Source organism: Pteronotus mesoamericanus, unplaced genomic scaffold (assembly GCF_021234165.1).
Source record: "Pteronotus mesoamericanus isolate MK-2021 breed Mesoamerican mustached bat unplaced genomic scaffold, CSHL_Meso_final scaffold_507, whole genome shotgun sequence".
NCBI lineage: Eukaryota > Metazoa > Chordata > Mammalia > Chiroptera > Mormoopidae > Pteronotus > Pteronotus mesoamericanus.
The window spans coordinates 16,927,439-16,947,599 of NW_026555319.1; the positions used below are offsets into that span (position 1 = coordinate 16,927,439).

Genomic DNA, 20,161 nt, shown 5'->3' on the forward strand with positions numbered 1-20,161 from the left:
TTCCCTCTGGTAACCACCATACGGCTGTCTATGAGTCATTTTGCAATTTTTCTGATAACAAAAGAAGGGCAGGCAAAATTACCCCATTTCCAAGTGAAGATCCTGGTTTAGTGAATAGCAAAGCGGAATACCAGATTAGATCTTCTGGTTCCAGATTGTTCCTTAACTGTGTTATACTAGAAATCCACAGCCCTTAACTGGGATCTCTTCAGTCTGAAGATCTTTTCTTTAATACAATATTTTACCCAGTAATATTGGCTTGAGTTGAAATTGTCAAATCACTATCATTCATTCACAGACATTATTGAACATTTACTTTGCCAGACACTGTGCTTGTGGCTCTAGGAGGTACCTAACTAGAAAAAGTTTAGTGAATAATTAGTACTCTATGTGATGCTGTGACCAGTGAGGCTCAGTTGGTTAGATGTCATCCTGCAAAGCAAAGGGTTGCCAATTCAGCTTGCTGCTGGGGCACATGTCCAGGTCACGACGCATTTGAGGCAACCAATTAATTTTTCTCTCTCCCTTCCTTTCTCCCTCCCTTCCCCTCTCTCTAAAATAAATAAGTAGATAAATAGATAGACAGATAATAAAACCTTAACCCTGATCTTTTTTTTTTATTCAACTTTGGGGCAATACTTACTTAAAATTTTTTTTTCCTAAAATTTTTTTCCAAAAATTTTCCTAAAATTCAGAATTTCCAATTCTGAAAAAACATCACTGAAGAATGTCTTGTTCTTTTAGGATACTGATGTTTCACAATTTAATTGGCTAAATTTAATCATATTGAATTGTATAGTTCTAAGTACTCCTGGGCATCAGGTCTGTCAACCCACATGCATTTATGAGGCGCTCTTGAGGTGTCTGGCCCTGTGTTGAGTAAAGCACCTGGAAGCTGAGTCCAAGTTGAGGAGACAGACACATGAACAGATCACTAAGGTACTGTCTGTTAAGCACATTGGCTTGGGAGTTGGGAAGCTTTGCCTCTGACTGGCCAGTGACCTACCTAATGTGAGCCAGGGGATGTTAACAGTGGTGTATTGTGTTTACTTCAAAGGCATGCTGTAAAGATTAAATGAAATAATTCATGTAATGGGTTGAGCAGAGTGTGAGTTTATGTTATTCATAGTGATAATAAGTAGAACAGATGCCTCCTGATTTTATTGGGGAAAATCTGAGTTGGCCTGGCTCAAATTAGGTATGCCCCATTCTGGATTCCTCATACACAGTTCTGATGTCTCATCTACTATGCCTTCAAGGAACGGTGCTCATTCAGAAAGGGAAGTTGTGACTCATTCACTCAGCAAATTAACCAGGTACCTGCTGATTGCATGGCTCAGTGGGGAATATAAAGAAACAGTACACTCCAGCGTACCCTGTGAGAAACCTTATAGTGGAGAAGGGATGTGAGTAAAACAAAGGCTCAGAGAGAAAATAATGTCTGAAGCCACAAAGTGGCAGAACTGATTTGAAACCAAAGCCGTCAAGTTCTTTTTTTTTTTTTTGGTAATATTTTATTTATTTAGTTTTAGACAGAGGGGAAGAGAGGGAGAAAGAGGGAGAGAAATATCAATGTGCAGTTGCTTCTTGTGCACTCCCCATTGGGGACCTGGCCCGCGACCCAGGCGTGTGCCCTGACTGGGAATCAAACCGGCAACCCTTTGGTTCATAGGCTGGCACTCAGTCCACTGAGACACACCAGCCAGGGCAAGTTCTTCTGTGCTGTGCTAGTTTTTAAGGACAAAGTAAAAAGTTAAGGAACAGTATGGTAAGACAGCAATACAAGGGTTGACGAAAAGCAGCCTCTCAAATGACCATAAAGCTTGTGCCAGGGCAATTCAAATCCTACTTCACCTTATGGAACGTGTTAAGCTTTAAGAGAAAACATTGACACTAAAAATAAAACAAACAAAAAACCGTTTCAATTCAGAAATGGTGGAAGAAAATGTGAAAAAGAAGGCACAGCTGACCCTGCAATCCCCATTCAAATATGAAGGGCACAGGGCCTTTCTTCCCATCTCAGTCCCAGCCCTTGCTGTCCTCCCACCCGCTTATGTGTCCTGGGCTCCAGCCACACTGAACTTGGCACAGTGAATTGTCCACTTGTCCTCTGCTCTCTCTCCATCCTCCCAGCATGTCCAGCCTTCACGCATTGTCTGTACACCTCCGTCAGCGGCTAGCCCACGGCCTGCTTTGTTGATTGCTCCTCCCCCCCCCCCGCCCCCGTCCCATTTTAGACTGAATCCTTCATCTCTGTATCTTGAATGCCTTGCTAATAGGGTCTTTAATAAATCTCTGAAGGTAAGGGACAGTTTGGTCGAACAGATAGGGGAGATTAGGTAGTACCAGAGAAAAGGACCAGTGTAGCCCCAAGGAAAAGAAGCCGGACTTCTCAGCCTGCTCTGTCCTTCTGGACCTGAAAGGCCATTCATGCCCTTGGTCTTATATTTGAGGGCCAAGCCTCTCTGAGCTAGCCTGGGGACCTAAACTCCATTTAGTCTTAATAACTTTAGCGCCTCATTTCTGTGTGTTTCAAGTTCCAATCAACTTACACAGATTTTTTCCCACCCTAACCTTCTGTGAGTGTGATGTAGACATTCTTAGAAAGTAGGTCCCATCTCTGCTGCATGCAGTCCAGCAGCAGCCTAGTGAGCAGCAGAGACACATTCAGGCACACCACAGTTCTTGGCATGTATGAACAAGCCTATGCCCAACAGAACAAGACCTCTGCTGGGCCCCCTCTCAGATCATGTCAGCTGTTTATCACCCAAATTTGTAGTTTTCTTAACATTAACATTAACATTTCTAGATGCCTCTATACATCCTGGCCCAGAAATTCTTACAGTGGCAGAGAAGGCAGCTTATGAATGAACATCTGCAGTACACTAAAACCTGAAGATTTCTTCATGAGGTCAAGTCCCCTGGTGGTTCTTGCAGGGATGAACATCTCTTACATTCTCTCCCTGCCCAGTTCCTGTGAGGTGGGCCTGGTCAGCTCTGGGAAGGTGATAAGATGAGAATGTCATGTCAGTTCACTGGTCTGCTTTAGCTTCTAGGCTCTGCGTTCCTAAAGGATCGTTAAGCATTGCAAATCTGCCTTAGTCCTGGCACCACATGTGCCACCCTGGACATCTCAAATTTAGAAATGTTTTTCAAAACTAGGTGTGAACTTGGCGGTAAGATCTGTCCTGATGGACCAAGGTGCTGGGTGGTCTGAGACCTCAGCAGACTTGTCCCTCATGTTCCAAGTGTATCTGACCTCTTTGTAGTCCCTAAGGACTGTAGTTAGGGGTCATGTATTCTGAAGGACAGGCCCTGAGGTTGCTGTCTTTCAAACTCTATACTGTATTGCTTTGTGCTTTTGGTAGTGTTATCCTGTTTGAGAGCTGGATTTCCAAAACTCTTCATCAGAGAATCCTCTGGAGTGGAAAGTGGGGGACACTTATTTAAAGATACAGATTATTGCCCCTATGTGGATCCAGATTCTGTTTAAATCCTCGGGGGGAGCTAAGAACCAGATCTCTGATAAGGTGCCTTGTTTAGGAACATCAGGCAAATTTGATGGAGCCCCCTGTTAAGAATTCTTGTTATCATCCACGTTCCTTCCTTAGCTCCTGTTCTGGACTCCAGAGCTTCAACTTGGCTTTGCTTTTCTTTGTGACCCACCCCCCCGCCACTCCACCCTGGCCTTGAACGTAGTTGGTAGTAGAGTTCTGTTGGTACAGTGTGTAAATGGATGAGTGATTTGCTTTGCACTCACTTCAACGAACACAGAAATTACAGCATTGCACAATGAATTTGAGAGAAAACAAAAAGCAGGTATTTAATTTTGTAAAGCTGCATATTAAAGGTAACATATTAGAATGAAAAGAGTGCTGATGCTGATACTGTGTTCAAAAGTCTGAATTTGGCACTGTATGATGACCCGGCCTTGGACAAATCCTCTAACCACCCTGAGCTAATGTCCTCCTCTGTAAAACTGAGTGAAGGTCAGAAGTGGTAATATATGTGAATAGATTCAAATCAGGAGTGAAGAATGGTCAGGATTGGGACAGGGGCACAGAACCAGCCACAACAAGGTCTCTACATGCTCAGGTCCAAGTCTGTAGGATCTCTACAGAGACCAGGAAAAAATTTTAGTAGGATAGCAGCTCAGGCGTGCTCAGGGCCTGCTTCCCTTTTACTTTGTCTACTTCCGAAGCAGACCAGAGCCATCAGTCCTCTGAGCCACTGTCCTAGTCCTGCTGGGCCCAGTAGGCTGTAGCCAAATTTTGTTGCACAGGTGTTCAGTGGACACTCTCCAGGGAAGGCTACTTATTTCTCCCATGCCACTCTGGTGTGGTGAGGTTCCTGTGCTTGAGGGTAGGGAGGAGTTGAGGAGAAGCTCCAGGGATGGGTGAGCAGGTAGACTGGGAGTTGACCAAGACTAGTCATGGATGCCTGCACCCACTCACCAAATATTTGAGCGCCTACCTGGATGACATCTACCACCTAGGTAGGGACCAGGTGGTCAGTCTACTAAGAATGAGAATGAGAGTGATGTGTGTGAGCTGGCTAGAGTTGGAATGTGCAGGCCTGTTCCAATGCCTGGCCTGCTGTGGTGCTGCTACTTCCTGCAAACTCTGAGCTGGCCTGTTACTGTCCCCTTACCATTCCCACCTGATACCTACCTTAACCCTGACTGTCCCCTTATGCCTATTTGTAGGAGTATACACCATGAAGAGCTTTGTTGGGTCCAGGGAGTGGAGAGGGCAGTGGATCAGGGTAAGTGGCGTGTATGTGCACCCCCCTCCAGCAGCAACAACCCCCCTCCCTCCTTGGTGGGCTCTTCAAGTTACTGTGTTATCTCCGAGGGCTACCTTAGCAGCCCCGTATGAGTCATGACACCCTCCCTTCTCAGGTGAGAAAAACTATTGAAGCCATCAAGGTATCTACCCTGAGCCACATGGCCAGTCAGTGGTGGAGCCAGAACTTGAAGTCAGAGCTTTTCATGATTGGGGAAAACTGGAACATTGGGGAAAATTTTTTTCTCTTCTTTTCTTTTCTTTTTTTTTTAAGTTTATTTATTTTTAGAGAGAGGGGAAGGGAGGGAAGGAAACATTGATGCGATCAGTTGTCTCTCACACACACTCTGACCAGGACTGAACCCGCAACCTAGGCGTGTGCCCTGAGTGGGAATCAAAACTGAGTTTTCACTTTGGTGGATGACATCCAACCACACTAGTCAGGCCTTTTTTCTTTCCTTTTATCCTCACCTGAGGACATTCTTTTAATGCTTTTAGAGAGAGAGAAAGGAGGGAGGGAGACCAAGCCACACCAGCCAGAGCACATTGGGGGAATTTTTAAAACGTACTCTTTTGTTTGATTTCAAAATTAAAACACATAAAAATGTCAGTTTTATAAATGGGGAGGATGTATAAAGTATAAGTTGCTACCTCTAAACCCCCACCACTACCAAGATAATCACTATTAACAGTTTGGTATGTTCTTCCACATTTTTATTTTTTTAAAAATTTTTATTTATTTTTATTAGAGAGGAAGGGAGGGAGAAAGAGAGGGAGAGAATCTTCAATGTCTGGTTGTCTTTCATGCGCACACACACCCCACCCCCCACCACTGGGGGCCTGGCCCACAACCCAGGAACATGCTCTGACCAGGAATCAAACCAGCGACCCTGTGGTTACAGTCTGACACTCAATCCACTGAACCACACCAGCCAGGGCTCTTCCACATTTTTAAAGACAATTACTAATATTTATGTTTATTATTATTGTAACAGATATAATATACATATATGTCAGTTTCTTTTTTTTAAATGTTGGGTAACTTTCCACACTACCCAGAGAGGGGCCCATGCTGTGTTGTGCTTGGTTCCCACGTAACTTAAAGGGAAACTTGCACAATGTCTGGAGCCCTTGATGTCCTACAAATGAAGAAGGAGGACGTCCTCAAATTTCTTGGAGCAGACACCCACTTAGCAGGCACCAACCTCGACTTCCAAATGGAACAGTACATCTGCAAAAGGAAAAGTGAGCCCTGGCTGGTGTGCTTCAGTGGATTGAGTGCCAGCCTGTGAACCAAGAGCTCGCTGGTTCAATTCCCGGTCAGGGCACATGCCTGGGTTGTGGGCCAGGTCCTCGGGTGGAGGCATGAGAAAGACAACCAGTGTTTCTCTCCCTCTTTTTCTCCCCTCCCATACCCACTCTCTAAAAATAAGTAACTTAAAAAAAAAGAAAGAAAAGAAAAGCGATGGCATCTGCATCATAAGTGTGTAGAGAACCTAAGAGAAGCTTCTGCTTACAGCTTGTGCCATTGTTGCCATTGAAAATCCCACTGGTGTCAACCTCATATCATCCAGGAACACTGGCCAGCGAGCTATGCTGATGTTTGCTGTTGCTACTGGCCGCTCCACTCCTGGAACCTTCACTAGCCAGATCCAGGCAGCCTTCCGTGGGCCTGAGACTTCTGGTGGTTACTGATCCCAGGGCTGACCACTAGCCTTTCACCACTGCTCTGTGTAGTCTGCCCACCATTGCTCTGTGTAGCACAGACTCCTCTGCATGATGTGGACATTGCCACCCCTGGCAGCAACAAGGGGGCTCATCCAGTGGATCTGATGTAGGGGATGCTGGCCTGGGAAGTACTGCGCATGCATGACACCAGCGTATGCATGGCACCAGCTCCTATGAACACTCGTGGGAGGTCATGCCTGATCTCTGCTTCTACAGAGATCCTGAGGAGATTGAAAGGAAAGAGCAGGCCACTGCTGAAAAGGCTGTGTGGCCAAGGAGGAATTTCAGGGTGGATGGACTTCTCCAGCTCCCAAGTTCACAGCTGCTCAGCCTGAGGTCACTGACTGGTCTGAAGGTACAGGTGCCCTCTATGCCTATTCAACAGTTTCCCACCGAAGTCTGGTCTGCAGCCCTCACTGCTCAGGCCACTGAATAGGAGCAACAACCACTGAGTGGTCTTAAGCTGATCTTCCACAAACTCTTAACAGAATGGAAATAAGATTGACGGAAAATAAAGTTTTCAAAAAAAAAGTTATTGTAAAAGTAGTACCCACTTGTCATAAAACATTAAAATGGGATAAGAATATAAAATTCAAAGTTCCCGAGCTCTTATAATTTCAGAAGTAATTGTTGATAGTTTAATGTGTGCCTTGCAGACATTTTCTTTATGTGTATATGTGTGTATATGCTCATTTATATACTTTGTTTTTACCCATTCATATTAATACTTTTGCAACCTGACCTTTTTAAAAATCCTTTTTATTATGGAAATTTACATGCATATGCAAAAATAAACTAATACAGTGAATTCCTATTCATTGTCCCGCTCCAACAACCATCACCTTTCCTGTTCTTCATTTTTTTTTTCTGTATTTTCACTTTTCTCCTGGAGTATTTTAAAGATTTTATTTATTTATTTTTAGAGAGGGAGGAAGGGAAGGAGAAAGAGAGAAAAATATCAACGTGTGGTTGCCTCTCATGCCCCTCACTGGGGACCTGGCCTGCAAATCAGGCATGTACCCGAACTGGGAATCAAACCAGTGACCCTTCGGTTTGTAGGCCAGCACTCAATCCACTGAGCCACACCAGGCAGGGCACTCCTGGAGTATTTTAAAGCAATTCCCAAACATCTTATCATTCCTTCATTAATACCTAAGTATGTATTTCTAGAAGTTGAGAATTTTTCAAAAACATTGCATAATATTATTATCATATTCAAAATTAGCAGTAATTCCTAATATCAACTAATACTCAGGTTAAATCTAATTTTTATCAGCCATCTCACAGATGTCATTTTACAATTGGTTTGTTTGATTTGGTTCTAGTGAAACCCTCACACTGCCAGTGGTTGGAATGTCTTAAGTTTCAGTCTATAACTTCACATCCCTCCCATGCTATTTATTTTCTGGAGAACTTAGGTTATTTGTCCTGTAAAATATCCCCCATTCTGGATTTGCTAAGGGTATCCTTCTGGAGTTGTTTGACACATGCATCTACACCAAGTGTTTTCTGTAAACGGGCATTCATTTAGAGACTTGATTAGAGTCTATGTTTTATTTTTAAAACAAGAATGCATCATTGTTGGAGCTGTGTACTTTCAGTTGCATCACATCAGAAGACTGTCATTAAGATTGATCCATGAACCTGACTTTATGGTTGCCTTTCTCATCTGTACACCCATAATCCTTCATTTTAATTTTTTTTTTTTTTTTAAAGAAACATATGTGTCTGGTACTTGAGCTAGAATGACAGAGAAAGGCAGTAATGTGGTCCTCACAAGCAGGCTTCATTCTGTGTATGGAAAGGAGGAAGCTTGGGTTGTGGAGAAGGTCTTGGAGCCAAGGCCAGCAAGGCCCTGATGCTGCCAGCAGCCAACTAGCTGCCCTTCTGGGACATTATGTAAAATGATGTAACTGAGTGAAAAAGTGGCCATGAGCCGGTTTCCTCTCCCTGCTCAAGTCACTGAGCTGCTGTCATGGTGAGGGATACTCTGAGTTGGTGGTGCGTAGGAAGGCTTCTTGGTCTGAGAAGACTGGATTTTTGGTCCTTTTCTCCTCGTCCTTTGGAAGCTGAAATCTGGGTGCTCGTCTAGTGCTCCGAACTTGCGGCGGGACTATCTACTTTGGAGACAGTGGGTAAGATGACCCTTAGTGGCACAGTTTCAGTGCTGGAAAGGGGCACCTATGAGACCATGTAGTCCAGTGCCTCAGTTTACAGAAGAGAAAACTGTGGCCCAGGGAGGAGAAGGGAGGTTCCCCAAACTACCTGTTGACTGGAACCAGCATCCAAACCTTCGGCTCTGTGCTAGCCAGCTAGCACTTCCTACGTGGAATTTCTGAGATGGTGAGGGTGCCCAGATCAGGTTCTTCACAGATTCTTAATCTGCACCAAAAATTTTGGAGCGACCTTTGGTACTGGTCTTACCCTCTTGTTCGGCTACTGGCAGGTTCTTTGATTTGGAGGAGGCAGCGAACAACGGTCTCTTTCTCCCGGTATTTGGTGGCCACTTGTCTGTTGTAGCACAGTGGTTTGAATATGAACTGGGTGCAGTGAGTCCCAGCCTCAGCTCCACATTAGTCACCTAGCTGAGAGGACTTAAGTTTCCTAAAGAGATTGGACCAGTTTTACCCAAAGCTTAGTATGAGTATGCCAAATGGTTTCAGGTAGCATGAGGATAAAAGATTTTCCTTCATTATATATTTTTAAAGATTGTATTTATTTATTTTTAGACAGTAGGGAAGGGAGGGAAAGAAACACCAATGTGTGGCTGCCTCTTGCACACTCTCAACTGGTGACCTGGCCTGCAACCCAATCAGGTGCCCTGGCGGCCGTTTTGTTCGCAGGCCGGTGTTGAATCCACTGAGCCACACCAGCCAGGGCGTTCCTTCATTATATTTATATTTATTTTTCACTTATGGTTAAGTAATGCTGGTTTTCTATTTTCAGCAATGTCATAAGCTTCCTTTTTAAAGGTATTGAGACTAAAAAAGTTGATAAATTTAGACAACATAATGTAGGTGGTATTCTGACCTGGCAGAAGGGAATGCAAAGATTGCATTGTAGAAGATATAGGACCAGATGGCAGATATAAAGGTTAGAAGATATAGGAAGGACGTTTCTGGTCCTTCCCAGCTTTCTAACCTTTCTGAGTGACAGGATTTTCTTTATATTCTGGTGTATACCAGTCACAAACATTCTGTCCTGAAGAGATTCACCTGCCAACATAGAAGCTATCAAAAGTTAGGGGACAGCCTGTGAATGTTCAATTTGATTGAGTGTATTTATCACTTGGGGTGGTTATCCAGGGAGCATGTAAAGACAATGAGACCCAGTTTCTATGGAGAATCATCTGAAGGCTGCTCTGTATGTGTGCGGTTTGTGTATCTGTGTGGTAAATTCGGGGCCATGTTTGTTGGAAGTTTCTGAGTCATTGCTCTCTGGGTAATGCTCCACAGCTATCCTCTGCAGCTCCAGGGAAGTTACTCAGGGCTTCAGTGATAATCTGAACGTCTGGAGCTGAGAGAAAATGGGGGTATTGACATGGAGGCCAGGGGAATGAGCTGCAGAGATGAGCAGTCAAGGGCTCTCTGCCTTTTAGGATTTTCCTGAGGAGAATCTTCACTCAAGAGTTTGCTGACAGCCAAGGATGGCAAGCAAGGGGCCCTCGGCCTCTGCATCCCCTGAGAACTCCAGTGCTGGGGGACCCAGCGGCAGCAGCAACGGTGCTGGCGAAAGTGGAGGGCAGGACAGCACCTTTGAGTGCAACATCTGCCTGGACACAGCCAAGGATGCCGTCATCAGCCTATGCGGCCACCTCTTCTGGTCAGTACTCCTGCCACCACCCCAGAGGACAGACTGCTGAGGTTGGAAAGCTTGTAGCCCTGGGCAGCTTTGGAGAAAGTTTCCTACACACTTTTGGTCCCGATACACTCAGGCCCAAAGGCAGGTGACTTGGGATCTCATTCCAGCTCTGCTGCTGATAAGCTGAGTGACTTAGGGCAAATCCTGTCCCCACCCTGGGCTTTGTATCCCCATCTCTAAAGTAATAACACTAACGATTTGTCAGCACTTACTAGGTGCTACTTGTTGCGCTAGCCAAGAGGCAGTATAGTGGTTCTGAGCAAGGACTGTGTAGCCAGACTGCCTTGCTGTGAATCTTGACTGCCACTTTCCTAGGGGATGACCTTAGGCAAGGTACTTAAATTCTGCCTCATTTTATAAGACTCTAAGCATTAAATGACTTGAAATATGTAAAAGGCACATAGCACATAGTAAAATATTATGTTAGTTATGATGCTAATATTGTTGCCATATTTTATATAGTATATCAAAATGAAGTGGCAGAGTCAGTGTCCATTCCAGCCTTGATGGTTACAGCACACCCCCCCTCCCTTGGCTCTGAGAATCTGGGTGAATGTGGAGATCTCATTTTTTTTCCTCTTGGTTTTGAGCTGGACCTTGAAGGGTGATTTGGATTATAGTAAGAGTGAAAATGTCAGGTAAGGCAAAGAGAGTGTCACCCCAAGACAGGAACAGACATATGTGCTATTGAATTCATCTGAGACCCTGAGGCCACTCTGTACCTCGAATAGTACCCTGGATGGGTGCTATGGACTGAGGAGTGTTAGAAGAGTTAAGGTAGTGTTTGGCCAGATTATCCAACCCAGATTTGACTGAGTAGGACACAGAGCTATTGGATATTTTTGAGCAGGGAAGTAGTGTGAAGAAAGGACCATTTAAGCAATATTTAAGGGAGTTAAATTGGCTGCAGTGAAAATGATTAATTAATTGGTGAGTGAATAGGGTGAGGCAGAGACTTTTGTTCTGGAGTCTCTTTCCCTAATCATTAAGTTCTGTGCAGAAACTGTTGTCATCAGCCCTCTCCTAGAATTTGGTGATGCTCCAGTTTTGTGATTAGGGTAACATAAAAGCAAGACTTGAAATGAGTCACAAAATTAAGAATTAAGTTAGGGTATCAATGGAAAGAACACAGACTCTAAAATGAAACATGCTTCTGATGGGAGTGTTCATCTCTGGGCAAATCTACTAATCTTATCTGTGCCTCAGTTTTCTTATCTGTAAAATAGAGATAATTGCACTTTCTCAAAGGTTAGTTTGACCATCCAGTGACAATAATATATTTGAGGGACAAAAATCCATGTCCACATTTTCCACTGTACTGGCATGCAGTACATCTTGCAGTTGATATCTGCTACTTGAATGAATGAATCGAGAGAGAGAAAGTTAAAAATACAGAGTTAGAGTGACTTTTCCTTCAATTCTGTAAATGTCATTTTTTTGTACCCACTGCTGGGTGATAGGGCAGTAAACTGGAAGTCAGGGAACTTGTTTTTTAGGCCTGGTGCAACAGGCAGTCATTTCATGTTTCTGAGCTTGGTTTTCTCATTTGAAAAATGAGAATTGGGTAGCAGCCTGTGCAGTGTTTTAGCACCTCACTAAGCTGAAGGTAGCCCCTTCTGCCGAGCGGCAGCCTCCCATCCTCTTTTTTACTTTAAGGATGTTTTTAACAGTAGGCCTGAACTTTGAAGGTACTTACTGCCAGCCAAGTTGTCAAGGCTGAGGACAGCCTGAATATTTTGTTAAACTGGATCTAGATTTACACATTCCTTTTGAGTCTGAGGAGGCTTTGAATCCACTGAAAGTGAGTCCAAAATATTAACGTGTGTGCGTGCATGGATGAGAGCGTGAGAATGCCCCCATGAATTTTTCTGCCAGAGGGTCCTTAGCTTTTATTGGATTCCTTTAGAGGCCAAGACCCCTCAGAGTTTGACCTGTAGAGAAGTTAGATCTGGGACGGCCTGGTACATGGGGGTGTTCACAAATAGTGCGACCCCAGCGGTAGGGATTAGTGTCCTGACTCCATTCCTTCATTTTTCTAGTGTTTTTAGCCCAGTCTTTTATTTATTTATTTTTTTTTAAGATTTTAATTATTTCTTTTTAGAGAGAGGGGAAGGGAAGGAGAAAGAGAGGAAGAGAAGCATCGATATGAGAGAGAAGCGTCGATTGGTTGCCTCAACTGGGGACTGAACCTGCATCATGTTCCCTGACTGGGAATCCAGGGACCCTTCATTTTGCAGGAGGGCACCCAATCGACCGAGCCACACCTGTCAGGGCTTCAGCCCAGTCTTTTCTAGTCTTTGGCACCGTGACCCCCTCAGTGTGGCAGTGCTCTGCAGTTCCATCCTGCTTTCCCATGTTTCCCACTTTTATGCTCCTGTCTCAGTGTTTCTGCTAATGAAGGCTTTTTTTTCCCCCTTTCCCCCTTTCTCCTTGATGACTGGTTGCTCTGGGGACTCTGACAGTTGGCCGTGTTTACATCAGGTAAGATGCATTTCATTTTACTTTGTCTTTCATCAGCTGTGGTTGCACAAGATACCCCTAGTCTCAGGAGACTACTGTCAGAAACTGCAATCTCCCCTGCTGCGGGGCTCATTTGCTTGTCTTTTCCCCAGCCCCTGTTATATACCTGCCCACCAACAGGCACTTGATGAAACAAGGGGTCATTGGGGTACACAGGATGCTCCTGACTCTGCTACCTGTGGCCTTTGTGGCCTTCTCAGGCCACTACCTCTCTGAGTCTCAGTTCCTCATTTGTAAATCGGGTTACAAATAGTGTGTTAGTTTTTTATTTTTTAGATTGTGCCTCTAGAAGGTACCTCCTGTTATGTCAACAGTCCCCTCTACTCTTAAAGGTCTTGAAAATGTTAGGAAGGAGGAAACTTTTTAGGTCTGAACAGAGAGCCTTTATGAGAGGAAAGAAATCTGTCTTCCCAGCATTAGATGATTATGAAAACCAGTTGGTAAGTATCCAGGAAGACCCAGGTGCCTGCTTGGTGAGACAGATAAGGGCTGGCACTCACAGCTGGCTATGAGAAAACACTGTGAGCTGGCTGTCCCCACGGTTGTTGGCAGTACAGCCCCGCACTAGTAGGTGGCCTAGGAATGCAGAGGGAGGACAGAAGTTCGTGACCCACTAGAGCCTCAGAATGTGGATGGGAGAAAGTGGGGGGAATGAGAGGGGTTCCTTCTAAGTTCAGGGCTGTGCATTCTGATCCCAGTGGAGCCTGGTAAAACATGTCTGATGTAAATTTATGAAGAGCACAGTATATATAAGTTTTGGAGCTTTTGACAATAAAATTAAGGAAATAAGATACAAAGTCATTGAACACTGCCCTCTCCTTGGCACTGAAGTCCTAGATTCACATTTCTGTAATGAACTTTATATCATTAGGTCTAATATTATAATGTATATTCTAAGATAAATGTTGGGAATATATATTAAATTACTTAATGTCTACAAAAACACTACAGGTAACATGTCTTTATCTTTTTATTTTGTTTTTAAGAAAGGTAAATGGGCCACTCCCGAGCCTTTCCTGTCTCCCTTTTCTTCCCCCCCTACCCCCAGGCAAGTTACCTTTGCCTTTCCTGCTCCTGAGCTCCAAGGGCCCTTCTGTTTCTGCAACTTATTTCCTGAGTCTGCGCAGCCCAGCTGGCTCACTTCTACTAGCTTTGTAAATTTCTAAATAAACTTTCTGTTATAATTTGGAAAAAAAAAGTTAAATAAACAGAATGTCTTTAATGTAATCAGCAAAAGGGCCTGGGAAATCCAAAAACAGGATTCTGGTGATCCTCATATTGAAAGAAATAGTTGAATACAAAAATCAGTGAAAATACATCATAAAAACCACTAAGCAAATTCAGATAATGAGCAAAATCTATCCTGTAGCACATAGTAAATCTCCAGAAAATGATCAGTTATATCCAGATGCTGATGTGTGGAATGCAGAGTTGTTTAGAAAATGCTGTGAAAATGAGAAATCACAGAAAGGAATATTTGACTGCCAGGATAATACAGTGGATCCCTCACGGGCAGTCGAGATAGAAAATTTGTTATACCCACACCTACAGCTTAAACTGAGGCTGTGTCTGTCACACACCTTGACATAGCTCCAGGCTTATAGTTTCTTCCTGCTGTATTGCTGGGAGCCCCTAGAGAGAACAAAGCATGAAGAAGCTTGTTTAATTATGATGGTATTTAAAGGCAATTTTGATTTCACCACTAGTAAATATTTATTACGTGACAGGAGTAGGAATCAGAGTCAAGTTCCTTGAGGTGTCCCTGGTGTCCCTGTTGGTGCTGGTGTTTCCGATTTGAGGCCTCTGATTCATGTTGTTCTCCTGCTGGCTCTGAATGACCACTGTGTGGTGGACTTGCATCATTAATGCATTTTTCTCTCCTGCTTGCAGTGGTTGGAGACCAGACCTAACAGGCAGGTGTGTCCAGTTTGCAAAGCCGGGATCAGCCGAGACAAAGTCATCCCACTCTATGGCAGGGGCAGCACTGGGCAGCAGGACCCCAGGTGAGGCCTTGGGCACCTCTCACACGCACTCTTCCCCTTTGGACATGAGTTCACTTCCATTCAGCACCAGCTCACCCCACCCTTTACTCTTAGTGCTTGTGGACAGACCCTCAGTTCTGAGGCAGTTGTGATTCAGATGGGAGTGAGCCAGGAGGGGAAGGGAGCCAGGTTGCCGCTCACTGAGCTATATACAATACAGATAACCATCAGGTGTCTGCCAGGGGCTGGTAATGTGCTCAGTGCACAAGACATCACAGTTGCAAGTGTGTAGAGCATTGTAAGGGAGCAGCCTGAGAGGCAGGGTGTCTAGCAGGAGTCTACAAGGAGGTTGCCTGCCATAGCAGTGATGTATAAAATTGGAGGCGGGGGGTGCAGTGTACAGTGGCCTGGGAGGCTTAGAGAGTTGCAATTTCTGGATGTGGAGGAATGGGTAGGTCTAGCACTCTCTAGACACAAGTACTGAGAGCCCTCTGTGATGTGGTGCGCGTGTGTGCAGGTGTGCATGCGTAGAGGCACACACCCTGAACTCCCCTTCTCCAGTTCTCTTGCCTTCTCCCACCCACCCCAGCACACCCTGTGCCCAGGCACATTGGACTTCTCTCAAAGGTTCTTACCGTTTCACATTCATGAGCCTTTGTATTTGGATCTTTTTTTTAAAAAAAAAACAACATTTATTTATTTATTTTTAAAGAGAGAGGAAGGAAGGGAGAAAGAAAGGGATATGTCAGAGAAACATTGATCGGCTGCTAATCTGCTGCCTCTCACAGGCCCCCAACTGGGGACGTGGCGTGCAACCCAGGCGTGTGCCCTGACTGGGAATCAAACTGGTGACCTTACGCTTCACAGGCCAGTGCTCAGTCCACTGAGCAACACCGGCCAAGGCAGCCTTTGTATTTGTTTTTCCTTTGCCCCTTCTGCCCTCCCCAGTTCTGCTCAATCCTCCTCCTCCTCCTCCAACTTTGTCCCTCTTTAATGAGCAGCCCTAAAGTTACCTCCTCCTTGAAATGGCCTTTCTTCCCCACATTAGTTGCTTTTACCCATGCTCCCCATCCCATTTAGTTTATACATATATTAAAGAAGTCCCTTACCACGCTGTATTGTGATTAGTTGTAGTCCCCTTTAAACGATGAACACCTCAAGAGAAGAGTTTGTCATCAGTTTTAGTATTGGTAACCTACTTTGAGCTTGATGGGTAATAAGTCCTCAGTTTAGTATTTGTAGAACGAGTGATGGAAGAGGCTAGGACCCAGAGGTAAAAAGCATAGTGTAAAGTACTTGCCCAAGAGTAGTGGGAGGTAAAGCTGAAGGAAATAGGGGCAGATCAGAGAGACACTGAATCTCAGCATTTTCTGCTGGCAGAGTACCCTCTGTTTCAGTTCAGGTTTGGGATTTTTCATTTCCATGACCTCTATATCACACAGGTCCAGGGACAGGTGTCTGGCTGGCATTCTTCACCATTCTGGGTCAGGCTCTCTGAGAGGAGGAGTAGGCTGAGTACAATCAGCTGAGCATCTCATAAACAAGATGATTTTTACCTTGATTTTCCATAGGTAGGGAAAAACAACTGCCAGGTAGAACAAAGAGTCATTCAGTATTTGGTTTATTTTGGCATAGGTCCGTTCATGTGCTGGGCAGGAAAACGGGCGTGGTCCTGGTGAAGAACTCTGACTTTACTCAGGAGCAGCTCAAAACATTTTCACTGTTTCCATTTCAGAGAGAAGACCCCTCCCCGTCCTCAAGGACAGAGGCCAGAGCCGGAGAACCGAGGGGTAAGGAAAATTCTAGGAGAAGATTTTTGTATTGAAACCATGGCTTTAGAAGTTTCTCTCTTGGCCTTGTACTTTGTCCTTCTTGATTATAAAACTAAAGGAAGGTTTGTAAAATACAGAAAGGAAAAGGAAGGGAAATCACTAATAATCACACTATCCAGAGATAACCACTGGAAACATTTTGGTCTATTTTCTTTTCTATAATTATGTATATATACAAGTTTTATAGATCTTTTTATGTCTACATTTTATTTATAGATGTGCATATATGCATATGTTTTTTAGAAGTATTTGGCTCCTGTTTTGTAATCCTCTTTTAAAATTTTATTTATTCTGTATTAAGTACCTTCTGTGTGCTGAGCATCATTCTAGGTATACATAATATATCCGTGAACATAGCAAAGATCTTGCCCTTATAGAGTTTACATTCTTAGAAAGGGGGAGGTTTTCGAAGATATATCTTCAGATTTTACATGTCAGTAATATTTTATGTAGAGTGTTCCCATGTTTGGATTTTACATAATTTATTTAATCTATTGTTGGACATTTAGCTGTTTGCTTTTTTCTATTTTAAAAATATTTTGATGAACTTACAGATAGATATTTGAGCAGGTTCATGATTATTTTACTAGGATAAATTTTTAGAAGTAGAATTATTGGCTCAAAAACTTGCACATTTAAGTCAAGTATTAGTCTTTTTAAAAAATTTCTTGTCAAAATATGTAAAAATTTTTAAAAGCAAAATATCCACACTCTGAGGATCCCACAAGTATATTTTCATATACCCATTTTTTTTCATCTGTATGCTGTGTGTGTATCTTATGTAGTTGTCATAATTCTCTTTGCTGATTTAAATTTTAATTTTGATAATATTTTCCATGATGATCTGTAGCGTCTTCTTTATTATTATTATTATTATTATTATTATTATTATTATTTAAGATTTTATTTATTTATTTAGAGAGAGGGAAAGAGGGAGAGAAGCATTGATGTGTGAGAGAAACATCAATTGGTTGCATCTCACATGTGCCCCAACCGAGGACCAGCCCACAACCCAGAGCACAACCCAGGTGTGTGCTCTGACAGCGATCGAACCTGCACCTTTTTGGTGTACAGGATGACACTCCAACCAACTTAGCCACCCCACCAGGGCACTCTTTATTATTTTTAAAAGGTACTATTTATTCCATTGAATATTGATGCGTTATAATATAGGTTTCCACATTGAAGAATCCTTTAGTTTTCTTCCAGATTTTGTTACAATGACCATCTCGGCACATTATTTTTCCCCTATTTGAATTATGACATTTCCATAGGATTCCCAGGGGTGGATTATTGAGTCAGGGGTCTTGATAGAAATTAAGAGTCTCTTCTCCAGATTACCCTCAACAGTAACAGCAACAAACTCTTGTTGAGTGATTATAGTATGCAAACAACTTTATGTAAAGGGCTTTATGTGCACAATTTCATTTAAGCTTCACATCAACCTGTTTAACAGAAGAACAAAGTGAGGTCCAGTAGGTGAAATGAGTTGTCCAAAATCTCACAGACAAGGGCTGAAATCCAGATGTGGCTGCTATGGAAGTCCGTGTTCTTGACTACCAGGAAACGCCATTTTAACCTTTGCAGGCTCTGGTTCCCAGTAGAGTATAGCTCCTAACCCAGGGATCAGAGGTCCTGACCCTGGTGACTGCAATGTGCACCTCCAGCATTTACAAGCACCTGCAGCCACCAATGATACTTTTTGCCTGTGCTACCCTAGAAAAATGAACCCACCAAATGTAAGGACTTGTGGGACTGTACCGATGTTATTAGAAGGGGTCCAGGAGTTAATACTGGGGACTGCACTGAAGGAAGTGGTGGTTCCTGATGAAACAGTGCCTGTCTTGGTAAGGCAGTCTTGGTTCTAGGAACCCTCGGGCTCTCACCCATACTAGGTCTAAATAGGAGGCATTTTTGCACTGAAATGGAAACTGGTTGTTTTCCTTGTTTGCCCTCCTATTAAATTGGCTGTTAAGCTTTATACATAATGCCACCTAGCAAGAAGTTTGGAACTGGAAATGCGAGGCTACTCAGTATGGGATAGGGAGCAGTCACTTTCATGATTTGTGAAATACTCACAAATGAAAGTTCTTTGTGGAGAGCATTTGGCCCAGTCATTTTTCTCCTTTTTATTATTTTTGTAACCATTTGTTCTAAAGATCTACACAGGGATGCAGGGAAGAAGAGAAATTTTTTGTAGAATATGCACAATAATTAAGAGCACGGGTTTTCTGATCATACTGACTTAATTTTAGATCTGAACTCATTACTACCTTGGTCAAGTTATTTCACCATTCCGAGCCTCAGTTTGGTCATTTGTGAAATGTGGGTGATGCTATTGTAAGAATTAAATGTGATTTATGTATTCTAGTGCTTAACATGGTGCCTGACACAGAGTTAGCACTTAGAAAATGGGAGTTACTATTCACAGTATTATGATTCCTATTGAATCTTTTCATGTGAAAGATGGTGCAGCATAGAACGTGTAGGGCTGACACGCCACACAGCCGACAGTGGCTGTTAGAGCAGAGGGGCTGTGAAATGGAAGATGAGCAAGGAGACCTGGACTTTCTGTCGATTATTCCTGTAATGTGTGAATTTCTCGTGATAAGCATATATTCCTTTTATATCAGAATATTTGAACTTTTCTAACAATATTAATAGAAATTTTTAAGGGAAATACTTATCCATATCTTGGCCACATGCCTACCTATTGTCGTGTACTTGTGACCGTGGTGTCCAGCCACTTTCATCTGATAACTCAGTCACAGTTTTCCTGTGTTGCTGCATAGATAGCGTAATGCTTCTTTGAGAGCACGTATCAAGATTTTTATCATGACCTCCATTGTGTTGCTATTACCAATAATGCATAGCTTGTACTGATGTTCCCTTGTAATTGGGTGTAAGAGTCAGCACAAATTTTGCTGTTGTAAAGCATGTAGAAAATTTTAGTGGCTAACATAGGACTCTGGGAAAGAACCTGGAGCTGTAAGTACGCTGACTTGCCTCAGCCAAGTATTTTGCTTTGGATCAGAGCCAGTTCTTTCTGGTATTCAGAACTCCTTAGCTGGGACTCCTTGTAGGCTAGAAGAGCAGAGGGGCCACCAGGATTCCTCTGCCTTGGGGTCTAGATGGGAGGAAAAGATGTCCCCCCTTGGAAACAGGAGGCAGAGAATAGGGAGGAAAGATGGGTACCACATATAACTTGACATGTTAAACAGGTGCAGGGGAAACCTGTTTGTTCTGCTTCTGAATTGCATTTCTTCTACACAGGGATTTCAAGGATTTGGATTTGGAGATGGTGGCTTTCAGATGTCTTTTGGAATTGGGGCATTTCCCTTTGGGATATTTGCCACGGCATTTAACATAAATGATGGGCGGCCTCCTCCAGGTAAGGCCTTATTTCCTTGGTAATTCTGCTTGAAGGTTTCTCAGTGTCCGGCAGTATATAGGT

General features: G+C 43.4%; 1 protein-coding gene across 2 annotated transcripts in view; it reads left to right on the forward strand.

Moving 5' to 3' along the window:
- Positions 1-20,161, forward strand: part of RNF185 (ring finger protein 185) — a 35,279-nt gene that overhangs the window by 8,859 nt on the left and 6,259 nt on the right. The window contains exons 1-6 of one of the 2 annotated variants that reach the window (XM_054594255.1): positions 4,701-4,764; positions 10,111-10,334; positions 12,836-12,854; positions 14,784-14,896; positions 16,611-16,665; positions 19,981-20,098. In XM_054594255.1, coding sequence (XP_054450230.1) covers positions 10,159-10,334; positions 12,836-12,854; positions 14,784-14,896; positions 16,611-16,665; positions 19,981-20,098 — 481 coding nt within the window. In that variant the 5' untranslated portion in view covers positions 4,701-4,764; positions 10,111-10,158. Of the gene's footprint in view, positions 1-4,700; positions 4,765-10,110; positions 10,335-12,835; positions 12,855-14,783; positions 14,897-16,610; positions 16,666-19,980; positions 20,099-20,161 lie in introns of those variants that run through there. The other variant, XM_054594254.1, reaches the window with a different exon arrangement.